General features: G+C 44.0%; 1 protein-coding gene across 1 annotated transcript in view; it reads left to right on the top strand.

Moving 5' to 3' along the window:
* The window catches only part of LOC116390698 (rho guanine nucleotide exchange factor 26), a 26,057-nt gene that overhangs the window by 3,323 nt on the left and 5,989 nt on the right, over positions 1-16,745 (top strand). The window contains exons 3-12 of the mRNA XM_031860628.1: positions 105-156; positions 297-439; positions 1,904-1,960; positions 2,499-2,659; positions 5,332-5,484; positions 5,667-5,796; positions 7,626-7,700; positions 8,088-8,177; positions 9,779-9,933; positions 14,290-14,499. Of these exons, the coding sequence (XP_031716488.1) occupies positions 105-156; positions 297-439; positions 1,904-1,960; positions 2,499-2,659; positions 5,332-5,484; positions 5,667-5,796; positions 7,626-7,700; positions 8,088-8,177; positions 9,779-9,933; positions 14,290-14,499 (1,226 nt within the window). The remainder of the gene's footprint in view (positions 1-104; positions 157-296; positions 440-1,903; positions 1,961-2,498; positions 2,660-5,331; positions 5,485-5,666; positions 5,797-7,625; positions 7,701-8,087; positions 8,178-9,778; positions 9,934-14,289; positions 14,500-16,745) is intronic.

Raw genomic sequence — 16,745 nt, 5'->3', positions numbered from 1 at the left:
GTGTGTGTGTGTGTGTGTGTGTGTGTGTGTGTGTGTGTGTGTGTGTGCCTCCTCCGCCCCTCAGTTTGTCCAAGTCATGACAATTGTGTTGCTTTTTTCCTTAGAGTGCAGACAAGAAGAAAGTTTTAACCCATCAGCGGACGTTTGACAGCGAGGGTGAGAAAACCCTTCATTTTACTACTTTTAATGTATTTTTTTTTTTTGCCTTTCTGTCTCTCTCAACCGAAACACATCGTCCTTTTTTAAAACGTCAACATGATGGATCTTTTCTGTCCCCAAAAAAATGTCTGTTTCAGAGGAGGAGCTGTACCAGAACTACCAGGAGAAGGCCTTGCATAATGACTCAGATGAGGATGCCGACTCCAGAGAACCCAAACCCGATAACGGCATCGTGGTGCAGTACAGACCTATACGCACCTCCTGGAGCCAACTCAGCGTGGTCAGACATAACACACACACACACAGACACATGCACACTTGTGGTAGCTTCCATTCTTCTCATATGGTTCTCACTCGTTCTCTGCATTCAGTACGTAGACAAACGTACAGTATGCACTAAGTGCTTTGGCTATGGAGTCTTGGAATTCTAGTGCTCCGAAGAATGCCGTCATATCCAGTTTGGCCACAGTCCATAACCATCCTCCCACTGCTTCTGCCTTCCTCTGCTGCTCACTCTGTTTATCAGGGAGTGCAGGAGCATTTCTTTGAGGACTTGAGGCTGGCAGGGAGGCAGACAGTCAGCCAGACCCACAGGAAGTCTTGCAAGCACTGGTGGGCCTAATGCCAGTGTGTCGGCAAACGCTACACATTCGTCAGACTGCAAATATGCTTAAAATGTTGCCTCGACAGAAGTACGGTGGCTCTACATCACGCAATATAGTTTGGGATCGGACTGGAAGGATAGAGGAATACAGAGGAGAAGGATAAGATAATTTAGTTTTCTACTTAGGCATTCCCATCTGTTTGTTTACTTGTTGAGGAGGGAAAGTGTGGGAGCGAAAACAGGCGAGGGCGTAGAAGGAGGCAATTAAGATTAGTTCTGAAATTGCTGAGCAGAGAATGATATACACTCGGACTCCAATAAATGGGAGATTGGATTTGAAGTCAAAAAAATTCAGAACATGTTGCATCGTTTTTGTTCTTGTGTATACGAGTAAGACAGAGGGGAGAAATGGTTCAACGTTACATAGCTGACCAGACCACACTGCTTTACAGCTGTGGGTCTGTTGCCGTGTATTTGTCTGGCCAGACAATACATGATGTAACGCTGCGGGATCCTTTACATTCTGAATAAAATGCTGGCATGACACTTTTATTTTCCTATTGTGTCAGGAAATAAGTTTAGTTCCAGTCGAACCGAGAACCAGCTGCACAAGTTGTCAACATGCGTATTTTGATTGTGTTTCAGTCACACCCAGGGAAACTGCAGAACAGGGCAAAGTTCAGTTGGCATGACAGGGTGCATGGTTGCTCGCTCATTAAAACCTAACCTTATATTGAAAGCTGATTTTGCTGATATGGTGTTGAAGGTTTGATAGAAGGGAATCTGATGTATGTGTGAAAGGAGTCCAAAGAAAGAACCACAAAAGACGTTTGGTCTGCTGTGGGTTTGTTTGTTCAAAACCGTATGAGAAGCTAGTGGAAAGATGGCCTCTTTGTATATCTGCCTATACGTGTGATCTGGTATAATAATGTGAACGTGCCCCAGGTCATAGTGGTTGTATTTGGTGGAACAGGATACAGAGGCATGCTTTTTACTCGACCTTACCTTCAGCCACAGGCTGAATATTTTAATAGCACAATATTTTAAGGGCAGCTGACCTGAAAAAAAACCCAGAGTAGTCAAACAAGTGTGATTTTGTATTTGAAATCTTTTCATGATTTTTTTCCCCCCTCTGTTTAGGTGAAGAAAAGTGGTCTTTCTGACCGGATGAATCAGGAGGAACGCAAAAGACAAGAGGTAGGAATCATGTTTTACACTTTGACGCTTGGGTTCAGAGTGAGAAAAATACAATTTTAGGCTACTTGCATGCTTAGTTAAGAGTTGCTAAGCACCTGGGGGAGTATAGCTGTCCATTTGGTCTCTGTAAACTCCAGACCAATTAAATACCCATTAAAAGAGCACATTAAAACACACGCATCATGGACTATCATATCATGAAAGCAGATGCTTTGTAAATGGGAGGACGACGGATGCACTAAATATTTACGTCGTATTAAGAATGACAAGACGAATGAGTATAAACATGAAATTCAGTGACAGATTGGTGATCACATCGGTATGGAATTGTTCATGCGCATACCAGCATAATTGTAGAGCACAGGTATTTCAAGCATGTTGGTGACTGAGCCCATCTCATAAAGCAGTGAGTGAGTCAGGACCTAGTGAGGTAACTGAAGCAAGCAACGTCACTAATGGATGTATCAAACTGTTGTGGAAATAAAAACATGAGTCTTTTTTTGTTTCCTACCTGTTGCTCTCTCCTGCTCCTCAATAGGCCATTTTTGAGGTGATCTCGTCGGAGCACTCTTACCTCCACAGTCTGGAGATCCTGATCCGCATGTTCAAGAACTCCGCGGAGCTCAGCGAGGCCATGACCAAGACCGAACACCACCACCTCTTCTCCAACATCGCCGACGTCTGTGAGGCTAGCAAAAAGTAAGTGTGCGGTTGTGTTGCTTTTGTAGATCATCTGATGTATTCTTGCTTTGTGTTGTCATGTTTGCTTCACTCGGTGTATGTTTCTAGAACTTTTTTTGGTGTCGAGGACTTATGATAAGTGTTGGTTGTTTTATGCTGCTCTTGCATGTTCCCAAACGTCTATCAGTGTTTGTGGTTTTGTGAATGAGTTGGATGATTTTCTTATTTGACAGCACTTGGTAGACCGCACTCATTCCATGAGGGGTGTGTGTCTGTTACCACTGTTTACTGTATATATATATTTTTTTTTTTTTAATATATTTTTTTTATATATATATAGATTCCGCCAGAGTTGTTTTCAGTTGTGTCTAAGGGATTGTAGGTTACTGTGTGTATGTGTGGTCACATGTTGGGGGGGCAAATTGAGTGAATTCCTTGCTGTTTGAGCAAGCTCACAAGTAGACTGCATGTGCCAGTTTTTGCCAGTATTTTTAGGCGAGCGTATAAAAAAAAAAAAAATTGCAATGGCCGAAATTTGCTGCTGTGAGCCCTCTGAGTTTACCCATCCATCATGATTTGACATTCATGGCCAATGTAACCATGAACTTCCAATGGTCCCATGAACTGAAACACTCATGCATGAGAGGCCGTGAAAGTTGAGACTGGTGAAAACTGTGCTGCCTCAGCAATTACTGCGCTGTACGGGGCTACTTCTACAAATGATTGACGGAAGAGCTTCTGAGCCCACATGTTCTTTGTTAGGCTCATATGTGACTGTGCTTTTAACTGTGGTATCATTCCTCATTATGTTTTTTTATAAGATTACTATTCAGTATGATAATGGCCTGAAGTGCAACTATAATATGACTGTTTAATGTGTGACGTCCATGTCAGTCAGCCTAATATGCTGGTCTGAAATCACTGTTGATCGTGGCAGCGGTCTCGTATCATTCAACAATCCTGCTTTAAGGACTAAAGATTCCCCAATTAGTCCAAGGTTTACACTCTTTTCACATTCCCATAGCCACACGTTTACTGCCAACAAGTAAACGTGAGCGAAATCTGAGCGTGGAATGAGGTTGAGCTAGCCTTAGTCTTTGTGTTGCCTAGGTCGTAAGTTTACCCAGAGAGCATTCACTCCCTCTGCAACTGTTCATGACATTTGTTAAAGGATTCCATGTCAGGAGGATAGCAGCCCTCCGCCTCAGAGAGATTTCCTCATGGCATACAATATACCATGAAGGCAAAACGGCTTCTACAAATCATACACTTTCTGCAGCTTATTAAGCAGATGTGGATGAACATGGACATTATTTTGTACATTTATTTACACCTCATTCCCACTTTGCATGAATGGTGGTATCTGTAAATTCCTCAACAATTCCTCCCTGTGTTCAGATGTGCTGCAGCCCATCTCACTCCCCTTTCTCATTCCTATACACAGGCCACCCACATTAATGCGATACTTTACCCTCCCCACCTAAGTAAGGAGACTTGCGTGGCCCCAGGGAGTAGAGAGGGGGGGGCATGGAGACGGAGGGACAGCAGCTCTTAAGATATAAGTCGGCCAGTAGCACTAGTTTAACAACATGTTTTACTTGTAACAGATAGTCTTGCTTTAGCCTCTCTAAAGAAAATAGCAGAAATATTACTCTAACTGCAGGCTCCTGTGTAGTATGTTGAGTATTTTACATACAGGTGTTTTACTGATTGTATTTCACTTGCAGCCCCGCAATATGACATACCTCATTCATGGCCATAACATACTTTATAATTGCAGCAGCGTGCTGTAACGCCGAGGCAAGCTGACTGGGAGGCTGATAAATTTGTATTTTTCAGTATGTTCACCAGTATCTGGTAAAACTCTTTCCTTTTCATCTATAATTACTGGCTAGCAGCCTAATTTTTGGCCATTTCCTTTTTTTTTTTTTTTTTCTTCTCACCCTGATTTAACTCCTCTCCCTTGACCTCTTCCCTCATGACGACATGCTGTTTTGGGGGAGAGTGAGTTTTGCCCCAGGAAGGAGCCCGGCCTGAACTTGAGCAGCTTTGACCCGCTAAAGCCCTGAATACACCTTTAGGACATGGGCCAGAAGACAGAGCAACATGCGTTTGTTCTCTGTTATCCTGTCGGCTCATTCCTTAGTTAGAAAGGTCATAGTTCAGAGAGTACGTCAGGCATGGACACAAGCTACATGGTTGTTTCCCATAGATAGTCATAGCACAGTGTGTGGAGTAGGTAGGGATGGGAGGGGGCACTAGAGGTGCTTTTGCAGATGAGCTCAAACTCTGTCCAACTGGTCAAGGTCAGCGTCCTGTGTCTGTGCGACACCTTCCTGTTTGTCACCTTGGATTGTGCATGCAAAAACACTCATTCTCTTGAAGTTGGTCATGTGGCGTGCCGTTAAACGGGCCATCTGGTGGAGCTCAGGAAGAGGAAAAACCTCTGTTATGGTTAATGGTAGGCTATGTCTATTTTAAGAGGCGGGGAGTTCCTCTTTTGTGATCTCACAGCGGGTTTAGATGAAGGGTGTCGTCTCTGCTTCCTGCCTTCCTGACTTCATATCTGTCATTGTGTCATATATTTTCCCCCGTGTGGGATGACTCTTGATTTGATGCTTGTGACTCAAGCTGTTGCCATGTACGCTATGAATCCCTAACAAACTAACCTTTGTTCATCCTGTACTCAGGTTCTTTAAGGAATTGGAGGAGAGACACCAACAGAACATTGTCATCGACGACATCAGCGACATCGTTGATAAGCATGCTCAGTCCAACTTCGATCCCTTTGTCACATATTGCTCCAACGAGGTCTACCAGCAAAGAACCCTGCAGAGGCTAGTGTGAGTGACCGAGCAGACTTACACAAATGATGTTCTTATCATATCTCTCATGGATTTGATCCAACATGACTGTTCTGACACTGTGAACCAAGAGGGTTTGCGCTTGTTTTTCCTCTTTCTCTCTCTCTATATCACTTACTCCTCTTTCTGAACACCCAAACTCCCTCTGTCCTCTCTTGCAGGTCCAAGAATCCCATTTTTAAGGAGGTACTGACCAGGATAGAGAGCCACCCAGACTGCAGGAACCTCCCCATGATCTCCTTCCTTATCCTGCCCATGCAGAGGATCACGCGCCTCCCCCTACTCATGGATGTGAGTGCATTGAAGACATGAAGTAGCATGAGCTTTGGAATAACAAGACTTTGACTCTTGCGCAACAGTTTATTTATTCATACTACCATGACTAATTCTACATGGGGTGTGTTCTGACCTCAAAGATGTTTGTGTGACCCTAAATAATTCCTCGATAATCTTTTAACTGATTTACTCTTCTCCTCTTTTGTTTAATGCTTTTTTTCTTCCTCTTCTTCAGTTTCATGCTTTCTTTGGTACCATGTTATTCTGTCCCTACTGTCCCTCTCTCTCTACCTCTCCCTTGCTCTACGTTCATCCCCCTCTCTCCCGTCCTCCCTCAGTGTCTCCATAGGGACTATGGGGTTTATGCTTGTACACTCAGAGGCTTTTGGATCCTGAGAAAGTTTGGTTTTTAATTCATTGTTTCCCACAGCTCTCTTTGTGCATCAGTATTTTTTCAGGGTTTTGATGATGGTTTGCATGGCTGCAAATTATTGTTCTGTGTGTTTTTGTGCAAGAGTATTACAAGGTTACAAGTGGTTTTTATTTGTCATTGTACATCAGGGTTGCACAACGAAATTTACATTGAATTCCCAATATGCTGCATAGGAAAGAAAACAAACGACAACAAAAAAAACTATTATATATGTAGTGTGGTGGATGAATTAAGGAGTATCACAGCAAGAGGAAAGAAGCTGTTTTGAAGTCTGGTGGTTCGGCAGCTGATTAATCTGTATCTCTTTCCAGACGGCAGCAGGGTGAACAGGTTGTGGCTGCGCTGGGTTTCGTCTTTTAATATCCCCTTAGGGATAGGCCCCTCTTCTCACCGATGCTCAGTAGATGGGTGCCAATGATGTTCTGGGCGCTTGTAATCACCCACTGTAGAGCCCTCCTCCTGCAGTCGGGATGCTTTCTATTGCTCCTTTGTAAAAGTTGACAAGACCTTGGCAACGGAATTTTGCTTTCTTAAGTTTACTTAAGAAATACAGCCATTTATGAGCTTTGTGCATCTTTGTCTCCTTTTTTTTCTTAAATCAACAATCAGCCCCTTGGTTTTACTGGCGTTGAGCAGTAGGTTGTTCTCTGAGCACCACTCTGCAAGGATGTTGATGTCCTCTCTATATGGAGTCTCATTGTTGTTTGTTATCCAGCTGATGATGGTAGTAGTGTCATCTGCAAACTTCACAATAGAGTTCTCTTCATGTTTGGGGTAGCAGTTGTGGGTGTACAGCGTGAACAGGAGTGGGCTTAGCATTCAAAATTCGGGGAACATTGTCCATCAATCACCAATCATCAAAAGACGCAGTCCACCGCCCCTCTTCCTATTGGAGTCTGTTGGCGTGGTATTCAGTCTGCCCATCTAGTGCAATAGCTTGATCCGGGATGTTATCATGAAGCCAGATTTCTGTAAAGATGTGTGCACAACAGTCTCCGATCTCCGGTTGCTGGGTCAGCCTGATTCTTATTTCATCCATCTTATTTTCCAGCGACCGGGCTTTAGCTAGGAGCAGGCTGGGAATAACCGTAGGTCCAAGCTGTTTAGTGCTTTTCCCAGCTCTCGTCCCCCGTTCCCTAGGTCGATCACACCGCTTCTGATGGCATTTTGTACGGCCGGGCCGGCTGAGTGGTCGGATGATTCTGTGGCCGATGATCGTCTCAAGAGAGGCTGCACTTATTCCAATCCTCGCACTTTCTTTTCTGATGTTGATGAGTGTATTTTTGTCATTAATGTAGAGAAGTCTGTGGGAGCTACCGGCTGCTACATCTGCATGCGCCACCGTTGCCAGCTGCTTTATTCCATTACAAAGTAGTATAACTGATTTGATCCCTGACTATCTGTGTTGCAGACAATTTGTCAGAAGACACCTAAAGACTCCACACAATACGAAGAGTGTAAGAAGGCTTTACAAGCAGTCAGCAAGGTGCGTGGGTTTAAAGGGTCAACCACAAATGTTATGCAATCTGGATTTTATGTTTTTGTATTTTTGTGAATTTGTATCTGCGCATTTATACATATTATTTAATATATGTTGCTATAGTGATGCTATGCCTCAGGAGACTTGCCTTAGACGAGGGTTAGGCTTGAAATTCTCTAAGTTCTACTTGGAGATATAAGCACTTCAATCAAGGAATGATTTAGCTGTCATCATATCATGCAGCATTCAATTAATAGATTCAATGTGAAAAATAGAAGGAAAATGTACATTGTGATTAATAGACACTGTGTGGGTGTGTGTGTGTGTGGGTGTGTGGGTGTGCGCGTGTGTGTGTGTGTGTGTGTGTGTGTGTGTGTGTGTGTGTGTGTGCAGGTGGTAAGAAAGTGTAATGAGGGAGCTCGCACAATGGAAAGAACAGAGATGATGTATACCATCAACTCTCAGCTGGAGTTCAAGATCAAGGTATGGACACAAATTGTTACACACAAGTTGTACTTTATTGGCAATGTGCTTATTCTGTATCTTGCCGAGAGTTAAATAAGAAGATAAATACCACTCTCATGTGGGTCCTTTTTAAATATGAAGCATCCGGCTAGCTTAGCTTGGTAATAAGAGGTAACAAGAGCTGTCTACACATCTTGTGCATGAGAGTGACACCCCAAAGCCTTTGAATGCTTTGGCTTTGGTGGGCGCCTATTAGGCTCCGAGGTTACCCTGGGGGGCAAGCGGGCAGGGTTGTGATGGTAGTGGACCAGCCTCTTAATGGGGCGCTGAGACCCATGGTGGCCAGTGGATTGAGGTGGTGTCTGGGAGTGGCCTTAAAGGGCAGATCCGGGACCCCTAGGCCTCATGGCAGGGACATGTACATGAGAGGACCCGAGAACTGCTGCCTGGTGTGATTGGCTTGGACGGTCCACTTAAGCGTCTGTAGAGCAGCTAAACCGAACAGCTCCCTTGGTTCCACTGGGACAGTACAGAGGTCCTCCTACATGCCTCTGACAAGGGTGACTGCACCAGCAAGCCTGAACATCAGACGCCCAAGTTCCCTTGACATTAGAGCAAATGCCTGCAATGAAGCATTGCTGAGTTTGTTGGAGGACGCATCGAAAGTATCCTGCTGCAGAGAATCTGAGACGGAGTTGCCAATACGGCCCTTGCACAGCGCTGTATCATAAGGATTGGAAAGTAGTTCATCTGTGACCTGACATTGGGATTGAGGGCACCTGGCATCCAGCCTCAGAGCCTCTTCGGGGGAAACTATGAGGGAAGCAACAGTAGGCTCAATAGCCGGCATATTCAAGTCCAAATTTTGCTGCATGGCTGCCAGGGTTCAGCCTGGATCAATGCACCACCTCACGTGATCGCTCTCACGTGATCTCATGGGGAAGAAGATGTAAACAAAACAGAGGCTGACGTGGCGCTACAACTTGCTGTAGTTATGTTTTGTAGTAAGACAAAATTCATCGTACCCAGTAAAGAGATTGGCTGAAGCTGGCACTGTGACAATATCCTCCACTAGAACCAACTCGATCATGGGTGGATTGGATGCATCGGCCTTCCCTTTGCTACCACAGTAGCCTGTGTAAGTGAGATGATGAAAAAGGAGTTATCTTGTGGATGACACCAGAACGTACAAGTGCCTGGGGTCATCCGAGTGACTTTGTTGATATAAACACTCCACCTCTTTGTGCATGAGATGGAAGATAGTCGGTGTTAAGAAACTGCCCATGGCGGTCGGTAACAATGAAGTAGAACATGGGCTTATACAGTCATGCACTGACATGCAACACACCACTGTCACTCGCTTGGCGAGTATCTATACACATAATGCAGGTTTGGCAGTCTGTCTAAGCAGTGTGGGGAAAATAGCTGTTGGCACATTTGGGATTCACAGATGTCTCGCGAACATATTCTCAGTCTGCATGGCCAGCTGTTCACACAGGCAAACACAGATTCAGGAATTCCTGACGGCAGCAACATTTCAGATATTTTGAATTCCTTTTATATGGTTGGATGTATTGCTATTTCCGGTTCTTCACATCCCCTTTCATTCCCCCCCCCAGCCCTTCCCGCTGGTCTCCTCCTCCAGGTGGATGGTAAAGAGAGGAGAATTGACGGCATTTGTGGAGGACAACGGCATCTTCCTCAAGCGGACATCACGGCAACAAGTCTATTTCTTCCTCTTCAATGACGTCTTCATTGTCACTAGGAAGAAGAGGTAAGTCAGGTTCTGGTGTAAATGTGGCATAAGTGTGCAGGCACTTCTCATAACTTACCTGTTCTGACATGTTGCGGGTGAAATTGTAATCATTTTCAATGATTACAATCATTTTTGTTTTCACTGTGTGAGTGTATGAACAGCACATGGCCAAGACCCTGAGAGCAGGGCATGGACTATTGTCCTCCCCATCCTCGTGTTTTAACTTGTTTTGTGATATTGGGAATAACACCCTTAGATGCACTGTACAATTAGACTGATCTTCCACGCTGCCCCCCCTGCTTTATGTTTGTGTTTATTAAGCTGAACAGGTGCAGTTATCTTAACCTGCTGCGACTTGGCATCTTGAGCCTGAGCCTGTTTTTCTGAATGTTGTCAAGGTCTCAACATGCATCATCTGGAGCTAGTAGACCTGCTTATTGGCAGCCTTGTTAGTGAGTCTCCTCTTTTCCCTCTAGTTTTAGGCAACACTATGAAACGAGTCACGAAGAGGACTTCCTTGAAATGGTGTGTTTTTCATTTGTGTGCGTGCAGTGTGGGTCTGCGCACACAAATGTGTCTATTTTTGCCAGAAAAAAAAAATCCCTTCCCGGCCATCTTCCCTCTGTGTCTGGAAACGATTTTCCCGCCACTCGCAAAAACTACGATTTCCTAAGAATCATTAAAAAAAGGAAAGGAAACATTCCATGTGATATTTTTCTGGGAATCTGATCCAGGGACCGCATACTCCAGCAGTGTGTGGTGTCGGGCCTGTGTTTGGAAGAGGGATTTGAGAAAGGGAGTGCTCCGGAACACAATGTGTATTAGGAGACGCTGTTATAATATTGGCAGCCCTGCTGTGGCACACTACTCCATCTGCAGTAATCAAAACAGAAACGCGGCAGGGGTACCACGAGGCTAGCCAGGCACAGCACGGTCATAGACATAACGGTGTAATAGCTTTTTCCCCTTGTCATCATGACTTGGAGTGCGTTGGGGGGGATAGCTTACAATCAGCGAACCGAAGGTTGCTGCCAAATGCAATAATGTTGTTTGCTTGAATCCTCTCGGCTGCTTCTTGTCTCGTTTTTTTTTTTTTTTCAGCATACATTTTAAGGAGTACCATGAACACCAGAAGGAAGTGGGCAAAAGGTCAAAAGCCACGGCACTTACACAGTAGAGACAAAAACATCCCTATGACCTGAGAAGTTTTATAGGACTAAACATCAAATATGTTCAGAAGAAAGGGAGCGTGTTTGCCTGTTTTATTTGGTTGGGAATCCTTATGGTTAGTGTGTTGTCATTGGTTGAGGTTCAATAGCATTTAACTGAAAATGAATCTTGTATTGTGTCCGCTCATTAAATATAAAATCATTCAAATCTGTATTGGTAAAGTCAAATGGCAACTATTTTGATAATTTTTTTTAAGCACAAATGCAAAACTAGTTCTAATCTAGCTCTAATCTAGCTCTAGCTCTAGCTCTCCAATGTGGGGATTTGCTACAATTCTCTGTATTTATATTGCTGTAAATCAGACATTGTTTTGTCAACTTCGAACTGGATCCAAAATGAAATTGGCCCTTGGAAACCAAGCCCATGTCAGACTGGGCTATTGTCACGCAGCGGGGAAAGTTTTGATCTGCTGCTCTCTGGCTCACAGGAACACTTACATAACACCGAGTCCACACCAGCTGGCTCCTCTCTCATCTTCACTTTCCCCCCCTTTTTCCTGTGTGATGCTGGGCATCATCTAAACCTTCAGTACTGTTAAAGTCTTCATCTCTCTTTCTTTGTTTTTCTCTCTCTGTCCTTTCCCTTTCTTTTTTGGTAGTCATGACCTTGTGTTTTGTTTTTTTGTCAATCCTTTGTGTGTGTGTGTGTGTGTGTGTGCGTGTGTGTGCGTGTGCAAGCAAGCCTATAATCCCAACATTTTCTGTTCTTGTTTTGTTTCTTCCCTCTGTTTGTTTGACTATGCCATAGTCTCAACACTCCTACTGTACTTTGCACCAGAACATTATGCTCTAAGAGTGTGAGAGAGAGAGTGTGTGTGTGTGTGTGTGTGCATGCATGTCTGCCTGCATGCTTGACTTGGAGTTGTATCTCAACATCTCTCAGAGGATTTGTGTGAACTCGGGTTGTGTTGAAGAACTGGTTGTACACTAGGAAGACGGTAACTGGCACAGTTGTGATGGCGAGTGTGGTAGATGCCTACGCTATCTCTAGCGGCAGAGGGATTTTCATTCCAGCAAGTTTGTTTCTGTGTAAGTAGCTTATGAGGAGGCCAAACACTGGATAGATTCTTTCGCTTGTTGTATCAGTTTCTAACACTCTCTCCCACATTTCGACATATTTTAACTGTTTCCCACCTTCATTCCCCTATTCAGCAATAACCCAACACTGTATTACCCACCTACCCCTCAAACTTGCAGATTCCCCACCCATCCCATTCCCTAGCATCATGTTAATGGCATTCCAGGCATTTCGACTGTAGGGCTGTCTGGAGCCAAAGAGGTGACGACCCTAACGACCCTCGATTCTTATGTTACCCCTGAACAGTATTTGGGTGTATTTTTAGTTTTATTTTAGATGGGACCATTAGGATTTTGGTTCACATAAAGGTCTTTAAATGTTTCAGGTGAAAATAAATCATGACGACAGCCATGGAGATGCATTCATTTATACTTTTATTTTTTGCATGATATCAGGGGTAAATAAAAAAAAATCTTTCAAACTGCCCAAAAACAAATTACAAAACAACTTTGAATTTTCGCCTTAAGGGACATTTCCAGGGCTGGTCCCTTTTTAAGTGCACAGTTTAAGGAGTTTTATGCTTAAGAAACAACTTTAAAATTTATTTTTATTTTATTTTACTGAATTTTAAAATAAAACAGGGATTCTGTGACATAGAGCAAGGTGGTCCGGTTAGATTAATATAACAATTGTTGCTCTCATGTAAGCTTTTCATCGAAATATACTGTAATACACACACAGGTTAGTAAAGCTGATTTAAAATAAGAGCATGAGCTTGAAAAAATAATTCATATTTTAAAGACAAAATGAGAATGGTATGAATCTGCTTATCTAACTGCTAGGCGTAGCAAATAATTGTATTTCCCGAAATGTCAACTTCTTCTGTTGAGCTCCGGGTCGGTGTGGTTAGCCTGATGCAGAGAGCAGTTTGTGGCTACAGTTGGAAGCAGCTTCAGTGTAAATACATCGTGCTCGCTTTCCCATCCACTCCTTCTGTTTTTATCTGATCTGCCTCTCCCTGAACTCTCTTTCCCCTTTTCCAAGAAGTCTAATTGGTTGTGGGCGACAGGCTTTTATTGATTGATTGGTGGACAATAGGGGCTGATGGGTAACAGTCGAACCTTGTTGAGAGCCTCCCGACCGTGACTGGATTCCCCAACCCTGTGAGTGTGAGCATGTGTGTGTGTGTAAGTGAAAGAGTGATACCGTAAGACACGGACAGATCAACTGTTCACCGCTGCTTGTTTAACCGCTACCGTTGTCCATTCTTGTGTTTGTGTGTTCAGCACACTAATGGACATGCTGGCTTACAAGAAGCTAGCAGTGTCCGGTAGCTTCTCAGCTCAGCTGCTGTTTCAGTCTCATGTTGATGCTGGACTTCAGCTCCTGCTCTTCAGAGCACTATGAAAAACACACACACAACCTTTTTCTCCAGGTTTCAGTGCCATATGAGAGGTACCATGTTTCACAATCAGCTCCAGATGTTTCTCACTCGCTCCATAGTGCTAGACACAGGGTCATGGTAAAGGTACTCGTGGGAAATGTGGGCATGTACGAAAGAAACCAGAGGGCGGCTGATTTAGTGTGAGGCCATGTAGACGGATGAGTGATTGGACTTTTCACCGGCACAGAATCTAGAGACCTAATGTGGCAGCTGATTTATTAATCCAGGTGAATTTGATTAACTACACAGTCTGCAACCTCTCAGGGGTTCAATGGCTGAGGTACCATGAAACTAAATCTGCACTGAAAACAATGAGCTTAAATGTGATGTGCGGGAGGGAGGGAGTGGGTGGATGGTGTAGTGTGAAGGGGGCTTTATGGCAATTGTGGATTGGGGCTTTCAGCAGACTCCTAAAGCACAAACAAGTCATTCCAAAAAATTCAGAAAGGCCACATCTGTTTGATTACTAACCTCCTAAAATCATTTGCATCTGTATCTAACTACATTGGCTGGTGGGATACAGTTCCAGGTAAATAGTTTTTGAGCGAGTACAATTGACTTTTGTCAATTCCTCCGTCACCAAAACTTGTGTTTTAAATACATCTTACTTGACTGAATCTGGTGACTGCCACTGAACTAAATGCAGTAAGTACGATCGTATTAAAGCTTTGTGTCTCTTTCAGCGAGGAGAGTTACACTGTGATCGACTACGCGCTGAGGGACCAGATCTGGGTGGGTTCCTGCCAGCCCGAGGATCTCAACCTGTCACCGGTCAGAAGCACCGCCAGCATGCTGAGCTCACGGCAAGCTGGCGCCAACCATTTTTTCCGTCTGCGTTTCCGAAGCAACCACTCCGGCGAAACGGTGCCCATGGTCCTGGGGACGGAGCTGCTGTGAGTGTTTTTATTTTGTTACCGTTGTCCCTCTTTGTTGTGCTGTTTTTGTATCACTTGTGTGTTCAGTCACTGATACAATCACCGCTGCATCTTTGTACATGCATGAGTAGGTCAAAGTACACTTAAGGTTTGATAGTTTGGTTTCCTGTGAAGAGAGCAGAGCTCAGGTCCTTCTCTTCTCCCTGAAACACGACTCCTACTCCCTTATCTTTCCTTTATGTGCTCTAATATGCTTTTAAACTTTGAAGTAAGGAAATGCCATTATCCTCTCTCCTAAGCTTTTATTTCTGAGTCTCTTTTTGGACCATGAAAAGTCACAGGGGTATTTCGTTACATCTATTTTCAAGCCACAGCCTGAGCCTGACTGCTTTGTTGTTTATGTGATCTAGGGAAAAGGAAGTTTATTAGTCGTACTGTCTGCCGTCGTCCTGTAACACAGTCCGGCTGTACCGGATAAGTGTTTTGTTGACTGAGCATCTTCTAGCCCCAACCATCTATTCCGGGGAAAGCATCTCTCTTTGTTTAAAGACTGCTGGTTGTAGCTGACATGTTTTGCATGAGCAGCGTAAATGTGATTACTCTGATGTAGAAACGCAGTCTGCTGGTTTGAGCTTCCTTGATATGCATGTCTGTAGCTGTGTTGTCTCTCTTTGCACAGCAAACAGAGTGAAACGCCAGGTTGTTTAGATTATATAACCCGCACAAACAAAGAGGACCTGTCGTATATTGGGCTTCATTCAGGGTTTATTTGTTCTGGTTAGCGATAGAAATTGCAGTCCATGTGCACACACGTACACAAATGCGCAAGGCGCACACACACACACACACACACACACACGGAGTTTTCTCTGTAATTATTTTGTGTGGTTGAAGGCTTTGTTAAAGAGTGTTTTCATATGCACAGGGCCGGTTCCGCCTCATTCCTGTGTCGTTCGAGAACCGCTGTCTGTATTCTCATTACAGAGGAGTGGTTTTCAGTTTCACTGTACAAAACACCGCCTTTCAATGTCTCTTAACTCTTTCTTTTGCATCAGCTGAATGTTCCACAGGTATATATTGTGTAATTTATAATCTGTAAAAGTTTCAATATGACTATTTTATTACAGTTTTAAAATGTTTATTGTTAAAGGTAATAGAAAGGATTCAATCAATGGTAATTAAACATCTTCCTATGTTTAATGAAGAGAAACAACTTAAAGTCAATGCAGCTTTCAAACTTCAAATTTACATCAAAATGCACCGTTTTGTTAACACCCTTCAGCATGGCCTACTGCAGGCAAAGGGACAAACAGTGTGTCACTGTTTTGTTAAGAGGACGGAAATAAGAAAAGAAAAAAGCGAAGATGAAAGAAAAGTCAGAAAATCTAATTTAATGTAGCAGAAGTCATTTTTTTATGGTTTTCTACCCAGGTATTTATCTTGTAACCCCTTTCGTTCATCCTGTGACTCCCAGGTTGGAAACCACTAAACTAGTGTTCATCTCCACTGCACACTTCTGTGTGTGTGTTTTATAGAGCTGTGTGTGTCCCCTGTGCTATCCACCCTCTCCAGTGGCTCTACCCAGGTGTGCTGCATTGCTCAACGAGGTGCACCTGGCCTGGCAAGGAAGTGCTTAAAAGCTCCCGTGCCAGCAGGAGTAGGGACAGGCCTCTGGCGTAGGGACTGCTGATCTTACTGCCTCTCATCCTAGGATGTAGTTGTCTTGTTTACACGTCTTTATGTTACTAAATCCCATGGATTTGAGTGTTTTTAAGGTGTCTTCTGTGGTTGATTTGGGTCAGTGGTGGCACAGCGCTGCCCAAGGATGGAGCGTGACATTGTTCCCATTTGCAATTGGAATTTAAAATCTGTTTTGTTGTTGAATAGCAGTTTGGTCCACTGATGTTAACACCCATGCAGTGAAACCTGACAAAGCCACAGCAGTAATGGTGTTAAGTGTGACTGTCATGGGCCTGTGCGGGAGGGAGTCTTTGTGACATGACTTATATGCGCTGCCGATGTATACATGAGGGGGTCTCCACATCGAACTGCCCATTGTGTTTGTGTGTCGTTGTGGAAAGCCCCTCGACTCCCACCCTTGATATCTTGAGTTTGGGGCCCCTCTACGACGATGTAATGATGTATGCGAGTGCAGCGCTTCGCTCACTGTAGTACTGAATAAGCCGAGGAGAGGAGACCCTAGCAACTAGCCATTGATACGGTAGTTGCTAGGCATTGTTTAAGCTGTTGCCTAGCAGCGGCCC

Source organism: Anarrhichthys ocellatus, unplaced genomic scaffold (genome assembly GCF_004355925.1).
Source record: "Anarrhichthys ocellatus isolate YVR2014 unplaced genomic scaffold, GSC_Weel_1.0 scaffold24, whole genome shotgun sequence".
Taxonomy (NCBI): domain Eukaryota; kingdom Metazoa; phylum Chordata; class Actinopteri; order Perciformes; family Anarhichadidae; genus Anarrhichthys; species Anarrhichthys ocellatus.
Note: the sequence above shows the minus strand (reverse complement) of the source record. Positions and strands in the feature narration are given on the sequence as shown.